Below are 27,255 nucleotides of genomic sequence, written 5' to 3' on the forward strand. Positions count from 1 at the left end.
TGATTTGAGCTGTGATTTTATTGTTAAACATTGGAATTTACACCGATATTGTGTCCCGGCCCATCCTTCCGCGCAGTTCTAAATTAGGAATGCAACACTTCCAACTCTGTGATCAGACCTTAATCCACTCAGTGACGTGCTGATACCCAGAGACGACTGGCAATGTCCTTACACTAATTTTCAAAAAGCTGCAATTAAACTCCCTCTCCTTCCCAAAGAGACTGACTGTTGGGACTTCCTGGTCCCTCAAATTCCATTCAAATTGTTGCAATAGTCCAGCAGCCTACAGTATTTCTACATCTGTCTTTGCCTCAGGGTCTGAAGATTTTGAATTCAAGTCTGACTCCTTTAACTGGAACACAAAACCTAGTCTGACCCTTTTCAATGTCTTATCACTCAGTACACATTATTAGATTATTGGGGGGGGGGGGGGGGGGGGGGGGGGGGTGGAGGAAACGACTTTCCACTTCCATTCTGAGATTGGACAAATAGTCAAGCCAGGAAGGCTATTGATTGATGGATGGCTTTTTAATTGTCACAGGGTGTGGTTATCATTAGCACTATGACCCATCCCCAATTGCCCTTGGTCACCGTGTCATGCTTTTGGAATGTTGACTATAAATTGCTGAAGAAACTCAGCAAGTCTGGCAGCCTTGATAGAGAGAGAGAAAAACAGTTAATGCTTCAGGTCCAACGTGAGACTGTGTCTGAACTGGCACGGTGTTGTACTGGAATCGAGATGTTAACTCAGATGCATTCCCTGGAGCAGTGTGACCCGACATCAAACTCCGACACTGTGAGCCTCTGACACACACATGGCTGATCGACCATGGAAGTCAACGTGAGCAAGTGAGCACTCCTGGTGCTCTCTTATTGGCAGAGGCAATGACAGCCATTGGAGGTGCCAACTGCTATCCAGCTGAACAGGGTTGACATGGTGATGGCTACAGATCATTCTAGAACCTCCATCAACGTCACCCCTCACTGGCATCACCCAGTTTACCAATGTCAACAGAGCCAGTAAAAACCACAGAGAAGGGAGCTTTTCTAATGAGGAATGGGAGAGGGTTCACTCAGGAGAGTGGAAAGGGATCCATTTTATAATTAAGGCACTGACAGACTTTCTACAACAGGAGATCAGCGACTAGAGGTTTCCTGCCAGTTTTAGTAGAGGGAGAGGGAGGTCTGTAACCACTCCCCCATCACGGACAGAGCAGTGCAAGTCGACACATGATGGTTAGTTAAGACAATAAAATACTGACCAGGCCCTGGGTCTCCGTGCACAGGTGTGGGGCCTGGATTGTGGGAAACTTGATGAGATTCGCAAAGGATTCCAGTGAAAGGTTGATCATTCAAGAGGAAAGAGGTCAATGAGGGATTGGAATGGTGATCAGCTGATCATGTCTGCACCAGAAATCCAAAGCGACTCCTCAACTGTTCCAGGAAAATGAAAGTCAGGACGGTGTGCGGGACCAACCGGATTCCAGCTGGAACTAAACCCTGGGAAAGGGAGACAGGCCCATTAGAGTAAAGTGACAAACCAATATCATGTGAATTCAGGTGGAGGGGAAAGGGAAAGAGACGGGGGGGGGGGGGGGGGGGAGAGAGAGAGAGAGAGAGAGAGAGAGAGAGAGAGAGAGAGAGAGAGAGAGAGAGAGAGAGAGAGAGAGAGAGACACAGAGAGAGAGAGACACAGAGAGAGAGAGAGAGACAGAGAGAGAGAGACAGAGAGAGAGAGAGAGAGACAGGGAGAGGGAGAGGGAGAGAGGGACAGAGACAGGGAGAGAGAGAGAGACAGGGAGCAAAGCAAAAAAAGCCATCAGCAACTCACCTTGTAAAACCCGAGTGGGCCCAATCGAGACGTCTCAATGATACAGTGCCAGAGACCCTGCACAAAACAAACTGTACTGTCACTGAGGGCACACAACCACTTCATTCGCTTGCAGGACGTAGACATTTTGAGCTAGGCCCAGCATTCATTGCCCGTCCCTAGTTGCCCCCTTGAGAAGAAGGTGGGGGTGAGCTGCTCTCTTGATTCCAGTGCAGTCCACTCGCTGTCATGACTTTCCCAGAATGGAAGGGGCAGAATTTTCCAGAAACAGGTGAAAGATGCACAACCTGCCCTGGCTCCCCACTCACCCCTCACCATTCCCTACTGGGTGTAACCTGACACCTAGCAGCTCGGCCTCTCTCTGCTGGGGCACCTCCTGGTACTTCAGTAACCTCGCCTCAGTCACTATGTGAAGAACTCGACTTCCAACTGACATCACTTCCTCCCCCCCATTGGCCACTTACCAGTTTGACCCTTGACCTTAGTGATGGCACTGGAGATTGACCAGGATGTTCCTTGGCCTGGGGTGAGTCAGCAATGAAGGGAGGTTGGATAGGCAGGTTTCCTCAGAGCAGAGAAGGCCGAGGGGTAGGGGGGGTTTTGAGAAATGGGGTACGTGGTTGAGGTGGACAAGGTTATGTGGGACATTGATAGAGTGGATAGAGGGATTAATGATCAGGGAACAGGAGAGGTAGAGCAGATTTTGAGGAAAACAAAATCAAGAATCAAAGAATTCCCACAGTGCAGATGCACACTGCATGGACCTTCTAGGGAACATCCCACCCAGACCCACACCCCTATCCTATCCCTGTAACCCTGCTAACTCACCTCGCCTATACATCTTCGACTGTGAGAGGAGACCCACGCAGACACAGGGCCGGGGTGGGTGTGGGCGTTGGGGTGTGCTACGTGCAAACTCCACACAGACAATCGTCTGAGACTGGAATTGAACCCGTGTCCTTGGTGCTGTGAGGCAGCAGTGCTATCCACTGAGGTACGCTTTAGTAGAAACGGAAGGCCTGAAAAGGACAGAGACAAGGGAACAAAAGACCTAAAATCCCAACTAATGTCAACCAGACCCTTTAACAAGACCTAAACAGTCAGCCCAATATCACGTCCTGTGTAAATGGGTCCTGAATGATTCAAACGAGAGGCCATGGTGTGAAGGAGCCAGTGCTGGGCTGGGGTGGACGCCGTTTAAACAAAATCATGCAACACCAGGTTATAGTCATAGTGTCATAGAGATGTACAGCACGGAAACAGAGCCTTTGCTCCAACCCGTCCACACCGACCAGATATCCCAACCCAATCTAGTCCCACCTGCCAGCACCCGGTCCATATCCCTCCAAACCCTTCCTATTCATATACCATCCAAATGCCTCTTAAATGTTGCAATTGTCCCAGCCTCCACCACATCCTCTGGCAGCTCATTCCATACACGTACCACCCTCTGCGTGAAAAAGTTGCCCCTTAGGTCTCTTTTATATCTTTCTCCTCTCACCCTAAACCTATGCCCTCTAGTTCTGGACTCCCCCAAACCAGGAAAGAGACTTTGTCTATTTTCCCTATCCATGCCCCTCATAATTTTATAAACCTCTATAAGGTCACCCCTCAGCCTCTGACGCTCCAGGGAAAACAGCCCCAGCCTGTTCAGCCTCTCCCTATAACTCAGATTCTCCAACCCTGGCAACATCCCCGTGAATCTTTTCTAAACACTCAACAAGTTTATTTGGAAGTATTAGCTTTCGGAGCTTCACTCCTTCATTGGGTAGCTGTGGAAAAGGATCACAAGACAAAATTTAGAGCAAGTTAGAGCTTAAACTATAAATGATCCTCTTTCAAAGCTACCTGAAAAAGGAGCAGCGCTCTGTAAGTTAGTGTCCAGATAAACCTGTTGGCGTTGTGTGATTTTTAATTTAGGCTTGACCAGAGTTGCAAGCCAACGCAAATCTAAGATCACCCCTCCCCACCCCTCCCCCCTCCCCATCCCGGATTGGTTGCTGCATGTTGGCCTTTTCCACAGGGAGATGAGGTTTAACCAGAGCAGAGACAGGATTATCCAACACACCAGCTTCACCAGAGGTCGCTTACCCGATATTCCCCTTTCGAGTTCATCAGTCTGGTCTTGAGAACGTCCAGTGGTTGGCAGAGAAATGTGGCACAGCCACCCTGCGCCCAAGAACAAGGGGAGGGAGGGAAATGGTCAAACGCGGTCATTTCAACCCAGCAGGTACCCACCCGCGAGAAGGCCAGGAGGAGAGCGAGAGGAAGGGGCAGTGCTAACATACCAGAGCAGGACAAGAAACAAGTGTGCACACAGCAGGGACCAGGAGAGGGGGCTGAGGGAGAGAACACAGTAATACAACCGAATGAAAGAGCACTCAGTAACTCAGGAGTGTGTCTGAGAACACATGCCAATAGGACTTTTAACCAGATAACAACACACGCAAATATGTCTCCACTGCACATGGACCCAAAACACACAGACAGACAGACCCCCAAGCACAGACACACCCACACACAGACACTGACCATCCCACAGACCCCCACGCACAGACTCACACACAGACACTGACCGTCCCACAGAGCCCCACGCACAGACAGACTCACACACAGACACTGACCATCCCACAGAGCCCCACGCACAGACAGACTCACACACAGACACTGACCGTCCCACAGACACACACAGATCCCCACGCACAGACACACCCACACACAGACACAGACTGTCCCACAGATCCCCATGCACAGACACATCCTCACGCAGACAGACTGTCCCACAGACCCCCAAGCACAGACAGACAGACACACACACACACACACCCCACCGTCCCACGGACCCCCATGCACATACAGACACACACACACACTGACCCTCACACAGGCACATCCCCACCGTCCCACGGACCCCCACGCACAGACAGATCCACACACAGACACTGACTGTCCCACCGACCCTCCCACCCCATCACCCTCCCCCCACACACACAAACACACACAAACTGTCCTACAGACCCACACTGAGGCAGACAGAACCCACGGATACAGGGTTTGATGGGAAAGAGAGTGAGACAGTTTATAACATTCCCACTTACAGCGATAAAACTGGACAGGAAGTGGGTGCAAATGTTGTCTGACAGGAAGCCAGTGTTGAGGACTAATTGTTTTGCTTGATCATAACAGGCCAGCTGTGGGAGAAAAACACAGTCACATTTAGTCAAGTGGGAGAGAGCGAGAGTGAAACCCCTCCACTCCCGATCACGTACACACTGACACTGAATCACTGCTGGTGTGCCATTACAATAACCCGCCAACACAACACTACAGTCTGTCAGATTATTCATTTGTCTGGAGCTCTAAGGGTTTAGAAGCCCTTTACTCAAGCAAGGGGACCGGCAGTTACTGCCCCTGGGGTGGGGTGTGGAGGGTGTGGGAGGGGGAGTGGTGGTTGAAGTCTTTCCCAGTGGGGTTGCAGTGCCCCTGGGGCCTGACAAAACATGTCTTTGGTGGGGCTCTGTCCTGGCTGAGTAGTTTTCTTGGCCACTCTGGGAGAGAGTGTGAGGAATTCATCCCAATGCTGTGAACCGGGAGTCACATGGAGCCTGAGCGGGTAAGAATGGCACCAGGAATCAGAGACTACCATGAACCGGGGACACACTGTCCAAAAACAAAACAACCAATAGCAGCATTGAATTCAAGTCCTCCAATCTTCTGCAGTGGGATTTGAACAGTCGAACTCTGGCTGTATGGTCACTGTGATATTACCCTGCAAGAGGAAGGCGTCACTAAACCACACCATCACCAATGGGATGCAGAGGGACATCACAATGACCCAGCAGCAAGGCCAGGAGGTCAGGCCTGAGAACACAAGGATTACCCACTCACTCTCCACCAGCACTGCTATCCACAAATTTACATTTTTAAATGGATTTCTAATATTCGGTTATGGGGCGTGGGCATTCATTGCCCGTCCCTAGTTGCCCCTTGTGAAGGTGGGGGTGGGAAAGAGGTGAGCTGCCTTCTTGAACCGCTGCAGCCCACCTGTTGTGGTTGACCCACAATGCCCTGAGGGAGGGAGTTCCAGGATTGTGACCCAATGACTGTGAAGGGATAGTGATATATTTCCAAGTCAGGATGGGGAGTGGCTTGGAGGGGAACTTGCAGGGAGTGGTGTTCTGCTGCCATTGTCCTTCTAGATCGAAGCGGTCGTGGGTTTGGAAGGTAATGTCTGAGGATCTTGGGTGAATTTCTGCAGTGCATCTTGTAGATAGTACACACTGCTGCTACTGAGTGTCAATGGTGGAGGGAGTGGACATTTGGGGATGTGGTACCAATCAAGCAGCTGCTTTGTCCTGGATGGTGTCAAGCTTCTTGAGTGTTGTTGGGACTGCACTCATCCAGGCAGGTGGGGAGTATTCCATCACACTCCTGACTGGGTTCTTGTAGATGGTGCACAGGCTTTGGGGAGTCCGGAGGGGAGTTACTCACAGCGGTATTCCTAACCTTGGATTTAGGAAGAATTAATTTGTTAGTTTGTTTTAAGGAGGTTTCTGTTTTTGCCATCACCGCAGTGTCACAGCATCTCCTGTTGACAGAGGTTGAATGAAACACAGTGAGGCCTACCTGTCCGACCGTAACCAGGGCCCCACGGGTTGATGCCATAGTTGCTCCAGAAAACAGCTTCTTAATGCCTTCTGTTGGAGGGGGGGGGGCGTGGAGAAAAGAGACAGCTGATTAGAAACCTCTTCACAAATCCCCTCCCTCTGAGCTTCTCCCCAGCTTGACCTTTTCAGTTCCTAACCACTTGAAGGCTTCGCCATCCTGAGCAGGCCCGAACTGCACAGCAACACCTCCGAGAGTTGGAGCAGATTGACCCGACCCCAGGAGGGCACCACAATGGGAACTTGGTCAGGACTCTTAACCACCACACTCCCTCCCCACCTCCTCAGGCCACTCGGCCCTTCAAGTGTGCTCCAGCATTTGATACAGTCGTGACTCATCTCACTGTGGAGAAAGTGAGCACTGCAGATGCTGGAGATCTCTGTGGAGAGTGTGGCGCTGGGAAAGCACAGCAGGTAAGGCAGCGTCCGAGGAGCAGGGGAATCAACACTGAGCACATGCTCTTCATCATTCCCGATGAACAGATTATGCTCGAAACGTCAATTCTCCTGCTCCTCACTGCGACCTTAACTCCACACCCCACCCCCCCATCTCACCAGCCCCCAATTTAACCCTCGATTGTCCAAGTCAATCAAGAATCTTTAAAAAAAAAATCAATGAACATCACACCCCCCCCAAATAAAGAGAATCCCACAGACTGATGACCCTCGGAATAAATTCACCCTCTGCCCTCACCTCTATGTTTTACTCCAGGAATACTGAAGACCCATCTGGGCAATCTACCCCTCAATTTTAACCCACTGAACCCTGCCAATCGCTCCGAACCTGTTCTGGGCCCAGAGCCCCCACCCTGGGAGCTGGGGCAGCAGGAGGGGTGGTGGTCTCAAGTTTCTTCTCCTGCCAAGAGGCAGGCTAGGCGTTGTCAAAGCTGGAGAGAAGGAAGGAGGAGGAGGAGAGAGTTACAGAGGGATCTGGGATTGAAGGTGAAGATGTAGGAGCTAGAAGGAGAGGCTGGAAAAACTCCTGCTGTTTTCTCCAGACCGACGGAGGCCGAGGGGAGACTTGCTAGAAGTCTGTAAAATTATGGGACCCATAGCTGGGGTTGAGTCAGAATGTTTTGCCCCTCCCCACCCCTCCCCTCACGAGTTTAAATGTCTGACACTGGGGGGCACTCATTTAAAGGTGAGGGGGGAGAGAAGTTTAAAGGAGAAGGGTTGGAGTGTGGAATGTGCTGCCAGGGGGAGGTTGGTGGAGGGAGATATGATAGGGGCATTTAAGGGGCTTTTAAATAAACACATGAATAAGGAAGGAATGCAGGCAGAAGGGATTAGTTTAATTTGGCATCATGTTCAGCACAACACAGTGGGCCGAAGGGCCTGTTCCTGTCCTGGACTGTTCAATGTTCTATTGTACAAGAGGGTGTGGAATTAAATGGGTATGGGCGTCATAGAGGGCGAGAGACAGAGACTTGAAAACAAGGAAGAGAGTATTGAGCACTTGCCACCCGACCGCGGCCAAGATGGTGCTGAGGTGGAGGTGGTTAATCTCACCAACAATCTGTCCTCGTCCAACCACATCAAACAAACAGTCAAGAAAGTACACCACCACCTCTCCGTCCTCTGGAGGCTAAGGAAATTCAGCACGTCCACAAAGACTCTTAGCAATTTCTATCGATGCACCATAGAAAGCATCCTATCTGGCTGCATCACAGCTTGGTGTGGCAAGTGCCCTGCTCAAGACCACATGATGTTGGAGTTGTGAACACAGCCCAGTCCATCCTTCCGTCCGTCCCCTGACTCCGTCTACACATCCCACTGCCTCATGAAGGTAGCCAACATCATCACAGACCCCTCCCACCCCTGTTAGACTCTCTCCCACCCTCTTCCCTCAGGCAGGAGCTTTAAAAGTTTGAAGGTTCAAACCAACAGGTTCAAAATCAGCTTCTTCCGCGCTGTTATCAGACTTATGCGCAGATCGCTCATACATTAGAGTTGATCTCTCTCTGCACTCTCTCTGTAGCTGGAACACCATTGTTCTGTATTCTGTTATATTGCCCTGAGACAATAATAAACCAAATTGGGTTGTTTGAAAAGTCATATCCAAGGACAAAGCCCACAGCGCTACTCTCGAGTCAATCCTCCCTCATTGGATGGCTATTGGGCACCACCCAGTGGACTGATGGTTAAATTACATCCTTCAGTCACACAGAGAGGAGCTCATAGCCTTAAGCTCAAGATTTCAGCTTCTACAACCTCCCAGTCGTATGTCTCTCTCCAATTAGACTCAGACCGGAGTGAGAAATCAAAGGAAACTACGATTCAGAAAAGAAACTGATGGCTGGCGAGCACACAGGGAATTCTCTGTGGGCTGCAGGTGTTCCTGCAGCACATCTGCAGGGTTACAGATGTCTAGCTAAGCTTACCTTCCTGAAGGACTCGGTAAAGGCCATCCACAGCGTGTTTGTAGCTGGAGAGAGACAGAAAGAAAGGGGGCATTGAACAACGTGAGGCCAACCCAGATCCCCATCCCCCCAGCCACATTCACTGCAAGTATCAATGTCTGTAACAACCACAGGCCCCCAGTCTGCTCCGAAACCCAATGTGTGTCTACAAGCAGCAGACAGGTTACAAAACATACTGGACTTTCTGGGATGTGGGTGTCACAGGCTGGGCCCAGTATTTACTGCCCCATCCCTAGTTGCCCTCTTGTGAAGGTGTGGGGGGGAGCTGCCTGCCTGAACCGCTGCAGCCCACCTGCTGCAGGTTGACCCACAATGCCCTGAGGGAGGGAATTCCAGGATTGTGACCCAGAGACAGTGAAGGGACAGCGATACATTTCCAAATCAGGATGGGGAGTGACTTGGAGGGGAATTTGCAGGGGTTGGTGTTCCCATGTAACTGCTGCCCTGACCTTCTGGATGGAAGTGGTCGTGGGTTTGGAAGGTGCTGTCTGAGGATCTTTGGTGAATTGCTGCAGCGCATCTTGTAGATAGTACACACTGCTGCTACCAAGCGCCGGTGGTGGAGGGAGTGGGTGTTTGTGGATGTGGTGCCAATCAAGAGGGGGCTGCTTTGTCCTGGATGGTGTCAAGCTTCTTGAGTGTTGTTGGAGCTGCCCCCATCCAGGGCAAGTGGAGAGTATTCCATCACACTCCTGACTTGTGCCTTGTAGATGGTGGACAGGCTTTGGGGAGTCAGGTGGTGAGTTACTCACTGCAGGATTCCTAGCCTTTGACCTGTTTTTGTAGCCACTGTATTTATTTGGTGAGTGCAGTTAGTTTCTGGTCAATGCTAACCCCCTGGATGTTGATAGTGGGGGTTTCAGTGATGGTAATACCATAGGATAGCAAGGGCTGGGGTTAGAGTGTCTTTTATTGGTGATGGTCATTGCCTGGCATTTGTGTACACAGTGTGTGTGCGGGGTGTGTGCGCACATGCGTACAGGGTGCACCGTGCGTGTGCAGGGTGCATGTGCAGGATGTGTGCGCGCAGGGCACACCGCGCGTGCACGAGGCGCACGGTGCATGCGCGGCACGCGCGCAGGGTGCACGGTGTGTGCACGGGGTGCGTGGCGTGTGTGCAGGGTGCACAGTGCGTGCGTGGGGTGCATGCAGGGTGCACAGTGCGTGTACCGGGTGTGTGGCGTTTGCGCAGTGTGCGTGTGCGGGGTGTGGCGTGTGTACAGGGTGCATGTGAGGGGTGAGTGGCATGTGTACAGGGTGCACAGTGCGTGTACAGGGTGTGTGGCGTTTGCGCAGTGGACATGTGTGCAGGGTGCACAGTGTGTGTGCGCGGGGTGTGTGGCGTGTGTGGGGTGTATGGCGTGTGCGCAGGGTGCACAGTGCGTGTGCGGGAGGGGTCTACTGGAGTGTCAGCACTGGGGGTAAGCTGTCCTGAAGGGGGGTGTGTGCGTGTGTGTGTGTGTGTGCGCGCGCGCTGTTGGCATCTGAGCCCCAGGGGGAGCCAGTGAGCAGGGAGTGTGACCTCCGGCCCCTCATCCCCCTCCCCCTCCCACGTCCAGACCCACCTCCCACCCCCAAAGGCCACTGGCCTAGAGACCAGGCCGGTCACCATCTCAAGGAGAGCGCGACGTGACCAAACCAGAGAAGCAGGAATCCAGGAACAACACTCACTTCCTCCGAACCGGAGCCGGGAGTTTCATGTCATTCTGCATCCTGCCAAAAAAAAGGAAGGAACAAGGAGGTCACAGACTTTACAAACCAGCCCCCTCCCACTTCCCACACATCACTGCCAGGTCCTCCTCGCTGGGGGAGGAGGTGGGTGAGACTCAGGGTCCCCTTACCCAATCCTAGCGGTTTGGGATGAGGCAGGGGTCAGGGGTCAGTGTAAGGTGGGCGATTGGTCATTGTGCTCAAGGTCAGGTCCGTTACCCACCAGATAGCAGGTCAATGGAGTTTCAATATGAATTCTGTTCTGGGCTATTTGGGACAGCGAGAGTCTCCAGAGGAAAGAGAAAGAGATTCCTGGCAACTGGGTGAAATACTGAAGTAAAAGGACCATGAAAAAGAGAATCCTGAAGGAACACCCGGTAACACCTGTAACCTGGGGCCAACAGCCTGAGAACACAGCTCCAGCGTATCCATCCGCCATGGTTACTGTCTCTCCATGGAGAAAGGAAGAAGAAGGGCTTATGCCCGAAACGTCGACTCTCCTGCTCCTTGGATGCTGCCTGACCTGCTGCGCATTCCCAGCAACACATTTTCAGCTCTTACTCTCTCTTCAAACCACAGGAAGGGAACCGTGACAGACAGAGAGAGAGAGAGACAGACAATCAGGTGATCGGCCAATGGGATCATGGATCTTGAAGGGGGTTGGGACAGGATTGTGGTTGTGGGGGGAAGGGGGGGTGCAGTAGAAGACATTAACGAGCAGAGTAACACCTCTGTACAAAACTCCAGTCAGAGAGGGGTCCACACACTGCACACTCGTGCACAGAGGGATGAAGAGGGAAACCAGTTCGTCTGGGACAATACATCCATCCTGGGACAATACATCCATCCTGGGACAGGGTGGATAGAGACAAGCTTTTCCCCAGGGTAAAGGATTCAATAATGAGACGTCATGCTTTCAAGGTGAAAGGTGGAAAGTTTAAGGGGGATACATGCGGCAAGTATTTCACACAGAACGTGGTGGGCATTTGGAACGCGTTGCAAGCAGAGGTGGTAGAGGCAGGCACGGTAGATTCATTTAAGATGCGTCTGGACAGATGCATGAGTAGGTGGGGAGCAGAGGGATACAGATACTTAGGAATTGACTGACAGGTTTAGACAGTACATTTGGATCGGCTCAGGTTTAGAGGGCCGAAGGGCCTGTTCCTGGGCTGTGAGTTTTCTTTGTTCTTTTTGGTTAAAAAGAGACCCGCACGGGAATTCCTAGGGGCCTGGTATTCAATCTGAAACTCCATCAATAAACACATCTATTTGGACCCCACTTACCAACCTCTGAGAAACAGAACCAGAAGTGATATCACCCGCAACAGATCAAGACACGTTAAAGCCAGCAGGAGAGAACACACCAGCGCTTCACTGATGATGTTACCTCGGGTAGTGACAAAACATCTGAGACCAAATCTACCAGCTCAGAGAGCAACCTTACAACCTGAGCTACAAATCTTCTCCGAAATCTCAGACATTCTTCCCGTTCACTCCGCAAACCCAATAGTGAGCATCCTGACCTTCCCGCCCCCCCCCCAGCTTCTCTGCCCCCTGCACCCATTATCACACCATAACTCCCTTCCCCCTCACCGCCCCCATTATATCCCAGCAGCAATAGACAGAGACAGGAGATGCTGGTGCACGGGTAATCTCAATGGGCTGGTGACCCAAGGAGATGCTGCAGGGAGACAGCATGGCCCGCTGTTGGGGACTCCCCCAGTCAGTGGGAACGTCCCTCCTATGGTGACCTTGCCTGGAGTTAGACAGGGTGCTGCTAGAACAATAAGGAGAGACAGGAATACCAGCCAATCAGAGGCTCAGGTCAGAAAGGGATTGGCCGAACTCCCCATCAAAGTGGGCAACAGTGGGGCAACAGCTCACACTGTGCCCAGCTCCGGCTAACCCCTCAACTCAGGCGCGAGAAGGGGTCCGTGAGGGGCAGCGCAATGGCTGGTACTGACCAAGGTGCTGAATCCCAGGGCTTTCCCACCAGCTTGAAGCTGCACCAGTAGGGGGCAGCGGAGGGGTCAAGCCACAGTTCCACAACCCCCTCCTCTCACCAACTCCCCCTCCAAGGGGGTGGGATGATGGGACTGTGACGAGAGTGCCAGGGTGGGAGGAGGAGGAGGGAAGAGGAGGGAAGAGGAGGGAAGAGGAGACTGACCTGACGTTGACCATATCAGCTGGTGTGCCGACAAAGCCCCCAGTGAACCCTGTGGAAAGAGAAGGAGTCAGTTAAAGGGACAGCGCACACCCCGGGGCAAAGGGACACTGTCCGGCCAACAATATCCTTTATCAGATACTCCCCAGTAACCCCCCCCCACCGACACCTTCCTTCTCCCAGTATTCCGCCCCCACCTCTCCCAAGTATCTCCCCTCCACCTCCCCCCGACACCTTCCCCCTCCCTGTATCTCCCCCCACCTCTCCCAGTATCCCCCCATCCCCCCTGACACCTTCCCCCCTCCCAGTATCCCCCCTCCCCGACACCTTCCTCCTCCCAGACACCTTCCCCCCTCCCAGTATCCCCCCTCCACCTCGCCCCCCCCAAGTACCCCCCGGATGTCCCCCCGACACCTCCCCCCCCCCCCCAGTACCCCCCGGATGACCCCCCCCCCCCCAAGTACCCCCCGGATGTCCCCCCGACACCCCCCCCCCCCCCAAGTACCCCCCGGATGTCCCCCCGACCCCTCCCCCTCCCAGTATCCCCCCACACCCTGACACCCCCCCACCTCCCTCCCCCTCCCAGTATCCCCCCCCACCTCCCGACCCCTCCCCCTCCCAGTATCCCCCCCCACCTCCCGACCCCTCCCCCTCCCAGTATCCCCCCCCACCTCCCGACCCCTCCCCCTCCCAGTATCCCCCCCACCTCCCGACCCCTCCCCCTCCCAGTATCCCCCCACCCCCCGACACCTCCCCCTCCCAGTATCCCCCGTTGCCCCTCCCCTCCCCCCGTCACTGCTAGCCTAAAGAATGACCTCCGAATGCTCCGAGGAGAACTTTCTTGTAAAACGGAATGGCCTGTGTGTTCCCTCCAGTCAGCCGGTCCCTCACTGTCTCATAGATGGCAAACCGGGTCAGGGAATAGGTGAGCTGTAGGCGACACAGAAATGCAGCAAACATTAACCCAGCTCCCAGGCCACCACCCCACCCCCGCACCTGGCCAGTAGCTGACAGGAATCCACACACCCCCCCCCACAAAACTCCCTCCGGGGGAAAAGGGGCAGAAACTCAGAGAAACACGCTCCATCTCCAAGGCTGAGGGAGATTACACCCTGCTGGAGGAGCACAGTACTGCACCCTTAGCCTGTCAGAGAGGGAGGGGACAGAGGGACTGGGACGGGGGTGGGGAATGGGGGAAGATACACACACACACAGACAGGACAGGTGGGAGTGAGACTGGGAGCAAAAGCGGGAGGGGCAGAGATGGGCAGACAGATTGTAGTGTGGACTGTATGATCACTCTTCCTAAGATACTCCCCATCTGGACACAACCATTTCTGATTGACGCTACATAGCTGGTTTCTTGGACCTTTATTAGGGTGAAGATATCCCGTTGGGACTTCCTTTTACAGGTCTCCCTGATAATGCAGAGATGGAGATATTTTTCTGATCAACTGGATTCAGAGAGATTTCTCAATTCCTCAGCCAGTAGTCCAATCACAGATCCTGTATCTGTGTAGTTACCTCCCCAGCACCCTTTATTAAAGGAACAAGACATAGAGGGGATCGGACAGGACCCTACAGAGAGAGCCATTCCTTGGTTGAGGAGATCTCAAACAAGAGAGCCCAGTTTCAAAATAAGATGGAGTTGTGGAGAAACTCCCCCTCCGAGAGGGTCAGGGGTTTTGGAATCCTGTCAGACAGACAGAGCGATGGAGGCTGGGTCATTGGCTGTATCCGAGACAGAGCCAGATTTCTGATCAACAAAGCTCATTGGACGGGGGAGTGCAGTTAAAGTCAAAACCAAATCAGCCACTACCTTATCGCATAGACTCTGAAATGGGCCGAATTGCCTACTCCTGCTCTTATTTCTTTTTATATGCTACCCCACAATGGGCCAAATGGTCTCCATTTTGATTTATAAAGAGATTACTGTTCTTTCTAAAAAGTGACTGGTCCCAGGTCGGGGCTGGGCCCCTGGTCTCCCGGGTCTGGGACTGAGCCCGGGCCTGGGCCCCGGGTCTGGGTCTAGGACTGAGCCCGGGCCTGGGCCCCGGGCCTGGGTCTAGGACTGAGCCCGGGCCTGGGTCTAGGACTGAGCCCGGGCCTGGGTCTAGGACTGAGCCCGGGCCTGGGTCTAGGACTGAGCCCGGGCCTGGGTCTAGGACTGAGCCCGGGCCTGGGTCTAGGACTGAGCCCGGGCCTGGGCCCCGGGCCTGGGTCTAGGACTGAGCCCGGGCCTGGGCCCCGGGCCTGGGTCTAGGACTGAGCCCGGGCCTGGGCCCCGGGTCTGGGTCTGAGCCCGGGCCTGGGCCCCAGGTCTGGGTCTGAGCCCGGGCCTGGGCCCCGGGTCTGGGTCTGAGCCCGGGCCTGGGCCAGGGGCCTGGTAGTGGTTGGTGTACTGACGCCCTCCTGCTGGATGGAGCTCTCTTCACCCACAGTAAAAAAAAGCCATTCCATCAGAAGCAACTTCGGCCTCTCTTGACGTTCCCGTTGCCAGGGTTAAACCATTCCAGTTGCTATTAGAATCTACCCCTCCACCCACAATCATCACCAACCTAATACCCAGCCTGCCCAGAGACACTGGCACAGACTCTCTCAGCCCCTGGGACCCACCCACCTCGCCCTGTGGGTGTACAAGTAGGCATTTTTACCTGGCGGAACAGTGAGGCACTCAGTCCGTTGTAGAGGGCCAGGAAGCCATCATTCCGAACAACATAGATTGCCATCCCAGTCATCCTCATCTTCACTTCCTGCTGGGTCTGCAGGTGGACCTGCCCAGGGAGAGAAGGAGACACGACAGTCAGACAGTACCCAGGGCAACAGGGTCGGCACTGATGCTGGTGAAAACTGGGGGAGCCACCTTCACCAGGAACGTCTGGAAAACGAGAAAAGGTGTCACACTCTGGGGCACGAGCAGGAGAGGGAGACTAACAGGAGATCTCAGTCACAGGGCTAGCATGGGGATAGTGGGCTGCATGGTCTACAAGCTGGGCCCCCCCCCCCTCATCCTGGAGTTAGCTGGTCCCTGCCCACTGCAGTGTCCAGGAGGTAGGTGTGGAGGAAGTGTGCAGGAAGGCAGAGGATTTCAGAAACAATGAGAGGTTGGGAACTGATGATGCTCGAAGGGATCTGGATCATCTCATCCATGAGTCACTAACAGCCAGCACGGAGGTGCAGCAGTTAGGAACACCAGGAGTACTGCTTTTTTCCATCACAGCAGATTCAGGCGGCACGGTGGCTCAGTGGTTAGCACTGCAGCCTCACAGCTCTAGGGACTCGGGTTTAATTCCAGCCTCAGGTGACTGAATGTGCGAACTCCACACATTCTCCCCGTGTCTGCGTGGGTCCCCTCCGGGTGCTCCAGTTTCCTCCCACAGGCTCGGTGAATTGACCATGCTGAATTGCTCATGATATGCAGGTTAGGTGCATTAGTCAGGGGTAAATGTAGAGTAATGCGAAATGGGTTTGGAGGGTTGGCGTGGACTTGTTGGGCCGAAGGGCGCTGTAGGGATTCTATGATTGGCTACAGAGCTGAACGTTCCCCGAAGCCCCCAGCCCCTCTTCAATCCTCCACACACATTCCCTCAAAACAGGCTCCGAAAGGGGGGAAACAGTATCAATGTAAAGGGGTGGGTGTGGTGATGGAGATAGAAAACAAGATGGCGCTCCAGGCATCAACACCAGGAAGATGGAGGAGTGTTTTTGAGCACTTTGAACAAAATCAACTCAAAATTCTTCCTCCAGTGGGAGAATAGTTTGGGCTAAGCGATTGAACATGGACGTTGCAGACAGTTCTTTGTACAGAGTTCAGGTGGAACCATTATCTCTTCCCCAAGGAGAAGTAGTCAAGGCCAGATCGATCAATTTTTCATCAGAGATGAGCCAAGGCCTCCAAGTCAAGGAGAGAGAGCCAACACCTGTCAAGGGAGTGAGGATGCAAATCTCCCGGAATGATAGAACTGCCTGAAGGGGCCGAATGGTCTCCGAGGTCCTGGGGTCAGCCCTGGTAGAGAGGAGGCCGCGTTGCCAGGAGCTGGCTGCAGGGCGATGTGGCCATTCCTGAGGTTGCTTCTGGCCCAGTCACTGCTGCACCCTCGCAGTGAGGAACAGGCCAAGGCTTGTAATAACATATCGCTGCTCTAAGCTGCTGCAGCTGTCTGCAAATCTAGAGCTGTATTTACAGTCACTTTCTCATCCAGACAGAACACAAGCTGGAGGACAAACGGGAGCAGGCTCTTACAACACAGCCTCTGGGGAACCGGGACCGGACTGGTTCAGGATGGATCACTCCAGACTTCTGAGTGAAAACACTTAAATGATACGCACTTTAAATATTTCACAACCGATATGTGTGTGTCTCTGCACTTGTCTGTCTGCGTGTGTCTGTGCAATGACGCAGAAGTTTCAGAGGTGTTATTTTCAGTTGTGGTCCAGTCACTCTGACAAACAAACAATGATTAAACTGTTTGCTGCAGGAAGGACCAAGGGTCAGTTTACAGTCAGAGAGAGAGAGAGAGAATGGATCCCTAAACACTGGCCTCAGTATCCCTTGATCAGCAAAAGGTATGAAGGGATAAGGGCTCAAGGCAGGATTTGGGAGTTAGGCCACAAACCAGGCATGACCTCACTGACTGGCTTACTCCTGTTCCAGATCCCTCCAGCGCTCCCTCAGCCCTGACCCTCTGACAGCGCAGTGCTCCCTCAGCCCTGACCCTCCGACAGGTGGAAAACAAACGTTTCGGGCAAAAGCCCTTCATCAGGAATGAGGAAGGGCTTTTGCTTCAAACGTCCATTTTACTGCTCCTCAGATGCTGCCTGACCTGCTGTGCTTTTCCAGCACCACTCTAATCTCCAGCATCTGCAGTACCCACTTTTGCCCTGGCTAAGACAGACAGAATACCCATAACCTGTTCCGTCACAAAATCTGTGACTTGCACAGTGAACATACAAAGTTTCACAATCCATCCTGCAACAAAAGCTCGAAAAAAAAAAGAGGATAGATATAAACACCCAACTCACAACTGGGAAAAAAAAATCACTGAACAAAATACAAACTGTCTGCATAGTGTTAGATGCATTAGTCAGGGATAAATGTAGGGGAATGGGTCTGGGTGGGTTACTCTTCAGAGGGTCAGTGTTGGAAAAGTGAGGTCTGCAGATCAGAGCTGAAAATGTGTTGCTGGAAAAACGCAGCAGGTCAGGCAGCATCCAAGGAACAGGAAATTCGATGTTTCGGGCATAAGCCCTTCTTCAGGAATGAGGAAAGTGTATCCAGCAGGCTAAGATAAAAGGTAGGGAGGAGGGACTTGGGGGAGGGGTGTTGGAGATGCGATTGGTGGAAGGAGGTCAAAGTGAGGGTGATAGGCCGGAGGGTCAGTGTGGACTTGTTGGGCCAAATGGCCTGTTTCTACACTGTAGGGAATCTAATCTAATCTTATAAAGACCAGCCCTCTTCATTTTTCTTGTATTTCTAACTGTACATCAAAACGAGTATTATCTGAAAAACCCTGGGATTGCTATGTTTTGAAAGACAGTAAATTGACCCTCACTGCAGCATCATTTACACTGGCCCTTCCTTGGACAAGTGTAACCTGCAGACAAACTGGCACCAAGGGGGCTGGATACAAGCGCAGCTTTGATTTTGGCAAGAGGCTGTGGATTGGGCTGTGGGCTAATGACCAGTCACATCATCAAAGCTTCTGCCTGCCAACAATCACGTTACTGAGCAGCTTAAGAATGCGAACAAGATCGAGAGAAACCTTCTGTTTTAGGAGTTCTTTGCCATATGCAGTAGACCACTTCAAGTCTGAAGAAAACCAAATTTATCTTTCCTCCAGCACTTCCTAGAAGCTGTGATTTCTAATTAATCAGGCAGAGAATTATTGCAAGTGAACCAGCTTACCTCCTCTGCCTCTTACAAACCAGTAGAAGCATCCAGAGAAACACCACAAATATTATCTCAACAGATCCTCGAAACAATGACCCCAGTGTTCTCTCCAAACATGACCCTGTTTCCAGTGAGTCATAGAGTAATACAGCATGGAAACAGACCCTTCGGTCCAACTCATCCATGCTGACCAGATATATAGTCATAGAGTAATACAGCATGGAAACAGACCCTTCGGTCCAACTCATCCATGCTGACCAGATATATAGTCATAGAGTAATACAGCATGGAAACAGACCCTTCGGTCCAACTCATCCATGCTGACCAGATATATAGTCAGAGTAATACAGCATGGTAACAGACCCTTCGGCCCAAACTGCTCCATGCTGACCACGGTACCTACTCAGCTAGTTCCATTGGCCAGCACTTGGCCCATATCCCTCTCAATCCTTCCCATCCAAGTAGCCACCCAGATGCCTTTTAAATAATGTAACTGTACCAGCCTCCACTACTTCCTATGGCAGCTCATTCCATACACGTACCACCCTCTGCATGAAAAAGTTGCCCCTTAGGTCCCTTTTAAATCTTTCCCCTCTCACCCTGAACCTACGCCCTCTAGTTCTGGACTCCCTACCTCAGGGAAAAAGCCTTAGCTATTTACCCTATTTTCATGATTTTATAAACCTCTATAAGGTTACCCCTCAGCCTCCGATGTTCCACGGAAAACAGCCCCAGTCTATTCAGCCTCTCCCTATAGCTCAAATCCTCCAACCCTGGCAACATCCTCTTAAATTTTTTCTGAACCCTTTCAAGTTTCACAACATCCTTCTGATAGGAGGGAGGCCAAAAACAAATGCAGTATTCCAAAGGTGGCCTAACCAATTCTTGTACAGCCATAACATGACATTCTAACCACAATATTCAATGAATTGACCAATAAAGGCAAGCTTACCTAATGGTACACTGCTCAGGAACCAGGGTCATGTTTAAATAAACAAGCAAAATCAAAACTATTTCTATGGTGCCTTTAACCTGGGGAAACATCCCAACATGTTGAGGTGTGATAGATATTGAACAGATATCAGAGGTAGTTTCTTTACCCAGAGTTGGAGGAGCGTGGAATCCCTGCCTGCAACAGTAGTAGACTCGCCAACTTTAAGGGCATTTAAATAGTCATTGGATAGGCATATGGAGGAGAATGGAATAGTGTAGGTTAGATAGGCTTCAGATTGGTTTCACAGGGCGGCGCAACATCGAGGGCCGAAGGGCCTGTACTGCGCCAGAATGTTCTAAGTTGCACAGCAATGTTATAAAGCTAAATGAGACACTGAACCACTAACAGACACATTCCAACAAGGTGATCAAAGGAGAAGTGAGTTTAAAGAGAGAGTGCTGGAGGTTAAATGTCAGACAGAAATCTGGAAGTGGGGCAGTTGACCACAAATAATGATCGATGTTACATTTGGGGAAAAAACGCTTCTAGATAATTAATAGGTTCGGGAGGAACCAGGAGAAATGAGGCTAAAATGCAAGTTCCATGCAGAGTGAAATCACAGGGCACAGCATGTCCAAGCTAACATTTCCAGCTTTTCATCTCTAATGAGACACAGAGCAATGGGAGTGAGGAACAGTTGCGTGGTTATAATTAGTAAAGGCAGCCTTGTACAAACCAGTTTGGAATCACAATCAGCTGTCTGACAAACAGCCCAGCACAAGTGCCTGATAAGCAGAGAGAACCAGGAGGGAACAGGAACACGCCGGTGTGTGTCAAAAGATAAACAGAAAAGCACCCAAACACTCAGCTCCCAATCAGACAGCTTCCTCTGACAAACAACTGGAGCTTTCTAAGAGTTGTGCCCAGATTGAGGGTAGGGTTGCTGAAATGATCTCTTGTTCTGTGTCTCAGATATCCTCCTGTTTTATTTCACCCCACCCCCACCCCAAGGCTGCAGCGCCAGCGTACACACACAAGGACATACAGACAGACACAGGGACATGGGGAGCAGGCACGGAAATGGCATTGAAGGCCCTGGTAACCACAGTTGTACTGCCCTATGGGAGTAAGTTTGACAGGCCGCACTGTCCAATTGTGCTCCTAACAGCCCGTGTGCACACAGCACAAAGATCAATGACCCGCTAATCTACTCTGAATTTCTTGACCAACGGTTAAAAAGGATCTTGGGAAGAAAAATTAAATAGGATCTTTTACAGCCAGCTAAAAAGGCAGAGAATGAAACACTGCCCCTCTCCCTGGGCACTGAGCGTCCGATAGGGCAGCCCTCCCTCGGCACTGACGCTGGCCCTCTGACACCGAACCATCCTCAGGACGGCTCTCCCTCAGCACTGACCCTCCCACACTGCAGTAAAGGGTCAGACATCTCTCGGCGTGGGGGTGATTGGATTGATGAACCCATGACCTTCAAACTCAAAGCAACTGGACGACTGGAGGGAACCTCATTCATTTGAATTCCTCAACGGCCCAGTCACTCAGTGGGACCTGCACACAATGAACTGGGTTTGTCAAGGAGAAATGAGATGATAGATGTTATTACAGTCTGTCTCAGCAGATAAACAGGGCACTCAAAAAGATCAAAGGGTTTATAAGTACAATAAACACATGAATTTTAATAAAACGATCGAGAAAGATCACAAAGGCCTACCTTGACCTTTGCAAGGGGCAGTTAGGGATGCACAATCAATGCTGGCTCAGCCAGCGTCGGCCTGATCCCCTGAATTAGTTAGGGAGAGGTTTGTGAATTTTTGCAGAGTCATTGTTTGTTATTCCATTGTCTAGCTCAGGTTCATTGGTTTTATTGAAAGCAACTTTCCATTACAATCCCCATGGAAACCAACAATGGGGAGTGCAGTTCAGTTTAATTATACCAGACCAGAGTCCAGCAGCTCAGTGGTTAGCACTGCTGCCTAACAGCACCAGGTCCCTGGGTTTGACTCCAGCCTCGGGCAACTGTCTGTGTGGAGTTTGCACATTCTCCCAGTGTCTGTGTGGGTTTCCTCTGGGTACTCCGGTTTCCTCCCACAATCCAAAGATGTGCAGGTCAGGTAAATTGGCCATGCTAAATTGCTCCTCGTGTTCAGGGATGTGTAGGTTAGATGGATTAGTCAGGTAGAGCAGGGGGGTAGGGGGATGGGTTGGGTGAGTTACTCTTCAGAGGGTCTGTGCGGACTTGTTAGGCTGAATGGCCTGTTTCCATGCTGTAGGGAATCTAAACCCAGAGTCTGATGTCTCAGTAAGTACCGGACTAGACATAGGGTCAACTGTATGTGTGAGAAAGATTGCTCAGAGTTTATAACAACAAGACCTGTTTGGACGGCGAAGTACTTCCAACTTCTTGGTGACTTGGCTAACACAATATTTCTAAATTTCATTCATTTGGATACAGTTTGAGGAAGCATCTGCCTAGAGCTCAGCCCAAGGAGCGAGGAGTCACTCATGGTATTGAGGGAGATCTAGGGTCAAGGGAAATCCTACCATGTCCAAAACTGGCACTTCAGGAGCCGAGAGCTGAGGGCGAGGCCAGAAATAAAGACAATTCGGAAATTGCACAGCAGCAAGAGGCAGCTGGGAAACAGGAAGTCCATGGTGGTCTCAAAGCCCTCAGCACAGCTGACATCATTCCAACCCACAATCCAACACTAGCTAATCCATGGTACAGTTGAGGCAATCCAGAAAATGGAACAGCTGAGCTGCTGCAAAGTTAGCAAAAATTTGATTTGATTTATTAGTGCCCCGTGTTCCGAGGTACAGTGAGAAGTGTTGTCTTAATAAGCTTCACAGTTCTATACAAGTGCATCAGGGTAACAGAACAGAGTGCAGGATACAATGTTACAGCTGTTGAGAAGTTGCAGAGAAACATTAACATTCACATTAAAAAGGTTAGATTAGATTACTTACAGTGTGGAAACAGGCCCTTCGGCCCAACAAGTCCACACCGACCCACCGAAGCGCAACCCACCCATACCCCTACATTTACCCCTTTACCTAACACTACGGGCAATTTAGCTTGGCCAAGTCACCTGACCTGCACATCTTTGGATTGTGGGAGGAAACCGGAGCACCCGGAGGAGACCCACGCAGACACGGGGAGAACATGCAAACTCCACACAATCAGTCGCCTGAGTCGGGAATTGAACCCGGGTTTCTGGTGCTGTGAGGCAGCAGTGCTAACCACTGTGCCACCGTGCCGCCCACCTGTTCAAAGCTCTGATAACAGTTATCAGAGGGGAAGCAGCTGTTCTTGAACCCGCCGGTGCAGCTACATAAACTTTTATACCTTTGGCCCTAAGGAACGGGTTGGAAGAGAGTATAACCGGGGTGGGAGGGGGTCTGTGATGATGTTGGCTACCTTCCCAAGGCAGTGGGAAGTATAGATGGAGTCAATGGATGGAGGACTGGCTTGCGTGATGGACTAGGCTGTGTTCACGACTCTCTGTAGTTCCTGTAGTGTTGGGAAGACTGGGTAATGGGAACGTGAAGGCTGCAGTAGACACTGGTTGGTTTGAGCGATGGCAATGGGGGCCCACGGTACTCACTGAGCTGTGAGAGTTGGGAAAAAGAGGGGGAGCCTTTGGGGTCAAAATCTGGGACTACCACTACTTCCACATACCCCATTAACCCCACCCTCTTCACACCCTTAATTCAACCAGTACAAGCAATAACACTCGATACAGGAGGATGAGTTAAACACTTAAACAACACTGTCTGGCCCAAGTGTCACCTTTATTCTGATAAAACCTGAGGTTATCTTGGGGCTGTGACGTGAAAGAAATCCTGGGATTTCGATATTAATCAATTGAAACCTACACTTTCATTCTAACTGATTAAAGACTTGATAGCTATCTAGCTTTGTTCAACACATTTGCATCAGTTGTATGACCCTTTGATTTTTTACTTATAAATTCTGTGTCCGATTCTCTCTCAGCAGCTGCCCGAAGTTTTCCTTCATCCGAAAAGCTTGTGGTTTCAAATCAACCTTTTGGGCTATAACCTGGAGTCATGCGATATTTGACTTTATGAATAATAAAGATATCTATATTACGCTGGAAGTAGTAGTGAGTGACACTTTTATAACACTGCATGGTATCACCTGATAACATGCAAAGTGATAAATTCTGGGGAAAAACAAACAGTCCAACGAACACACCCATTGAGGCAGAGCTCGTCTCGGGACAGTTCTGCTGACAGCGTGGCTTTCTTGCAAACTCTTCAAAAAAAACAAAGTGAGGATTGGGCTCTATGGGTCCCAGTGGGGGTGGGGTCTTACACAGCACCAATCCCAGAAACTGTGGAACAGGAAACATTAGAGGTAGAGGACAGCACTTGCTGACAAGGACAGTGTCACTCCCTCACCATTTCTGTGGCGGTGTGCAGTCACATCTCATGACCCACAGGATTCAATGTACACAACAGGAGGCCATTCAGCCCATCACAGCCATTTAAACAAACCATCTGCATTTTTTTCCAACTTTCCTGCTTTTTCCCTAAGCGTGAAAATAGAGTAATAATGCAACTCTCTACTGGAAGTTCCATTCACTCTGTTTCCACCTTCCCTATAGGCAGTGCATTCCAGATCATAACTCATCTCACCTCGGAGATTTTTCTATGTTCCCGATGATTCCAAACCTCTGGGAAACACAGTCTCCTTATTTACTCTGTCAAAACCCATCACAATTCTGATCACTGAAATTGAATTCCACTTTAGCCACCCCAGCTCCAGATGTGTACACAGAATTGAAGTTGCAAACCTGGTCCCATTCCAGTAAGCCTCCTCCACCCCTTTCCGAAGCCTCCATATGCTGCTTAAAGTACGGGGTCCTGAATTGGACACGATACTTTAATCACCCATGCAAGATAGGAGGCTGATACAATGACTGATGACCAATAAACTCAACCATCATCTTTTGTGCCAGGTTAGAGTCACACTTGCACAGAGAAAGATAGCTGTGGTTGTTGGAGGTCAGTCAGCTCAGCTCCAGGACATCTCTGTAGGAGTTCCTCGGGGTAGTGTCCTAGGTCCAACCAGCTTCAGCTGCTTCATCAATAACCTTCCCTCCATCATAAGGTCAGAAGTGGGGATGTTCGCTGGTGATTGCACAAATGTTCAGCACCAGCCACGACTCCTCAGATACTGAAGTAATCCGCGTTCAAATGCAGCAAGACCTGAACGCTATCCAGGCTTGGGCTGACAAGTGGCAAGTAACATTCACACCACACAAATGCCAGGCAATGACCATCTCCAACAAGAGAGAATCTAACCATCATTGCATCACATTCAATGGTGTTACCATCACTGAATCCCTCGCTGTCAATAACCTGGGGAATACCAATGACCAGACGTTGAACTGGACCAGTCACACAGTGGTTACAAAAACAGGCCAAAGGCTGGGAATCCTGCAGAGAATCACTCACATCCCAACTCTCCAAAGCCTATCCACCATTTACATTCAAAAAGCTTGACACCATCCAGGACAAAGTAGCCCACTTAATTGGCACCACATCCACGAACATCCACAAACATCCACTCCCTCTGCCTGACACTCAGTAGCAGCAGTGTGCACTATCTACGAGATTCACTGCAGAAATTCACCACAGATCCTCAGACAGCACCTTCCAAACACACAGCCACTTCCATCCAGAAGGACAAGGGCAGCAGATACATGGTAACAGCACCCCCTGCAAGTTCCCCTCCAAACCACTGACCATCCTGGCTTGGAATTATAACGCCATTCCTTTACTGCTGCTGGGTCAAAATTCTGGAACTCTCCCCCCAATCCACTGAGGCTCTCCTTACAGCACATGGACAGCAATGGTTCAAGGCAGCAGCTCACCTCCACCTTCTCAAGAGCAACAAGGGACAGGCAATAAATGCTGGTCCAGTCAACTCACATCCTCAAAATTAATTCATAGAATCCCTACAGTCTGGAATCAGGCCCTTTGGTCCCACAACTCCACACCGACCCTCTGAAGAGTAATCCACCCAGACCCATTCCCCCTACCCTATTATCCTGTATTTAACCCTGACTAACGCACCTATCCTGCACATCCCTGAACACTATGGGCAATCTAGAATGGCCAATTCACCTAACCTGCACATCTTTGGATTGTGGGAGGAAACTGGAGCACCCAGAGGAAAGCCACAATTATTGCAAAAAAGACACAATGGAGATCAAATACATTTTTTGTTGTCTTCAAAACATCCTGATTCCAACTACAAACCTTTCAGTTGTAATTGGACCTTTAGAACTGAATAGGGGAATATAGCCCAACAAGATTAGATCATTCAGATCCTTAAGAGTGCTGTATCACTCAATAACATCATGGCTAACTGTCAACAGCAGATTCAAATCTCCACACAGCTCAACCCCCTAGCACTTCATAACCAGGAATTATCACTCAGTCTTGAGTAATACTGATCAATGACTGCTTGAGACACACAAGTGTCTCAAATCCCTCTCAAATTCACAGACTCTCAGTGCGACAAAACACAGAAAATGCAGTTCCTTGCGTCAGAACATGAGTTGAATCATTAGCAAGGGGGAAAAAAAAGTCAGGGAACTCAAGTCACAGTTCAAAATTGCTGGAGGAGAGGGGTGTACATCACTGGATAGAAAGCAATACAGCAAATCAGCACATATACAGCCACCCATATGTATGCGTGTGATCACGTGTGACCAATGCCACATACATTAAAACTTAAAAAAAAGCAATTTGAAATAGATTGCTGCACACTCATTGAGGAAGGAAGGGGGGGGGGAACCGCGATAATTAAATTGCAGAGACTTGTGACAGCGGCCTTAGACCCAGATCGCACAGGGGGAAAAAAAAGCAAACTCTGCAAGTGGCTTGTCCTAAGAGAGTAGCCTCACTGATCAGCCAGTGGCTTCCCGAGTAAAACCGAGCCACTGCTTTACTTCGTAAAACAAGAAGAGCCGGAGCTAGTTATTTCCCCAGTGGGACTGGAACTCTCAATGCCTTTGCCACTGCAGAGAGGAGCAGGAAGTGGGGCTGCTGTGTGAAGTGTCACTCTCTGACCTCCCTCAGTCCCCCTCTCGCCCCAGCCGCTCTCACCTGGAGGTGCTCACCTTGAGGAGATCCAAAGGGTGCGTGCAACACGCTGCCCCGCAGGAAGCCAAGCCCCCGAAATACCACCGGGACCTTCTGTTCTTAGACATGACCAGCCTTGGGCTTGCTTGACCTGGGGAGGGAAAGGAATGTGTGCTGTGGCCTTGCTCCGATCACCTCCTGCACTGTCCCGGCTTCTGTTCCAATCTGCCGTGGCTCTGTCAGACGCGGAGATGGGCAGAGACACTCCCCTCCCCTAATTTAATGTTTTTTTGCCTTTGGCTGTTAACTCATCAGAAAGCGTGCAACTCCCCCACCCCCTCCTCCAGGAGAGTGAATGCATGAAGAACCGCACACCCTAGCCTTGGGATTGAGGAGGTGTGTGTGTGTGTATTCAGGAGGGAGGGGGTGGGGGTGTCGATATATGTTTAAAGAGGCCGTTTTGCAACACAGCCAAAGTGAAGGGGACTTCCTGAGTAGGAGTCTCAGCCTCTGC

General features: G+C 51.0%; 1 protein-coding gene across 1 annotated transcript; it reads right to left on the reverse strand.

The window, feature by feature from the left end:
• On the reverse strand, window positions 1–27,255 carry LOC132827757 (mitochondrial dicarboxylate carrier-like). The gene is made up of 11 exons (XM_060844452.1): window positions 26,780–27,255; window positions 15,444–15,563; window positions 13,605–13,719; window positions 12,793–12,841; window positions 10,587–10,628; window positions 8,877–8,920; window positions 6,458–6,528; window positions 4,930–5,022; window positions 3,923–4,000; window positions 1,832–1,888; window positions 1–1,500 (listed from the first exon to the last, which is right to left on the reverse strand). Exons 1-11 carry the CDS (start codon window positions 26,867–26,869, stop codon window positions 1,399–1,401), a joined length of 861 nt encoding a protein of 286 aa, XP_060700435.1. The 5' UTR covers window positions 26,870–27,255; the 3' UTR covers window positions 1–1,398.

Source organism: Hemiscyllium ocellatum, chromosome 25, assembly GCF_020745735.1.
Source record: "Hemiscyllium ocellatum isolate sHemOce1 chromosome 25, sHemOce1.pat.X.cur, whole genome shotgun sequence".
Lineage (NCBI taxonomy): Eukaryota > Metazoa > Chordata > Chondrichthyes > Orectolobiformes > Hemiscylliidae > Hemiscyllium > Hemiscyllium ocellatum.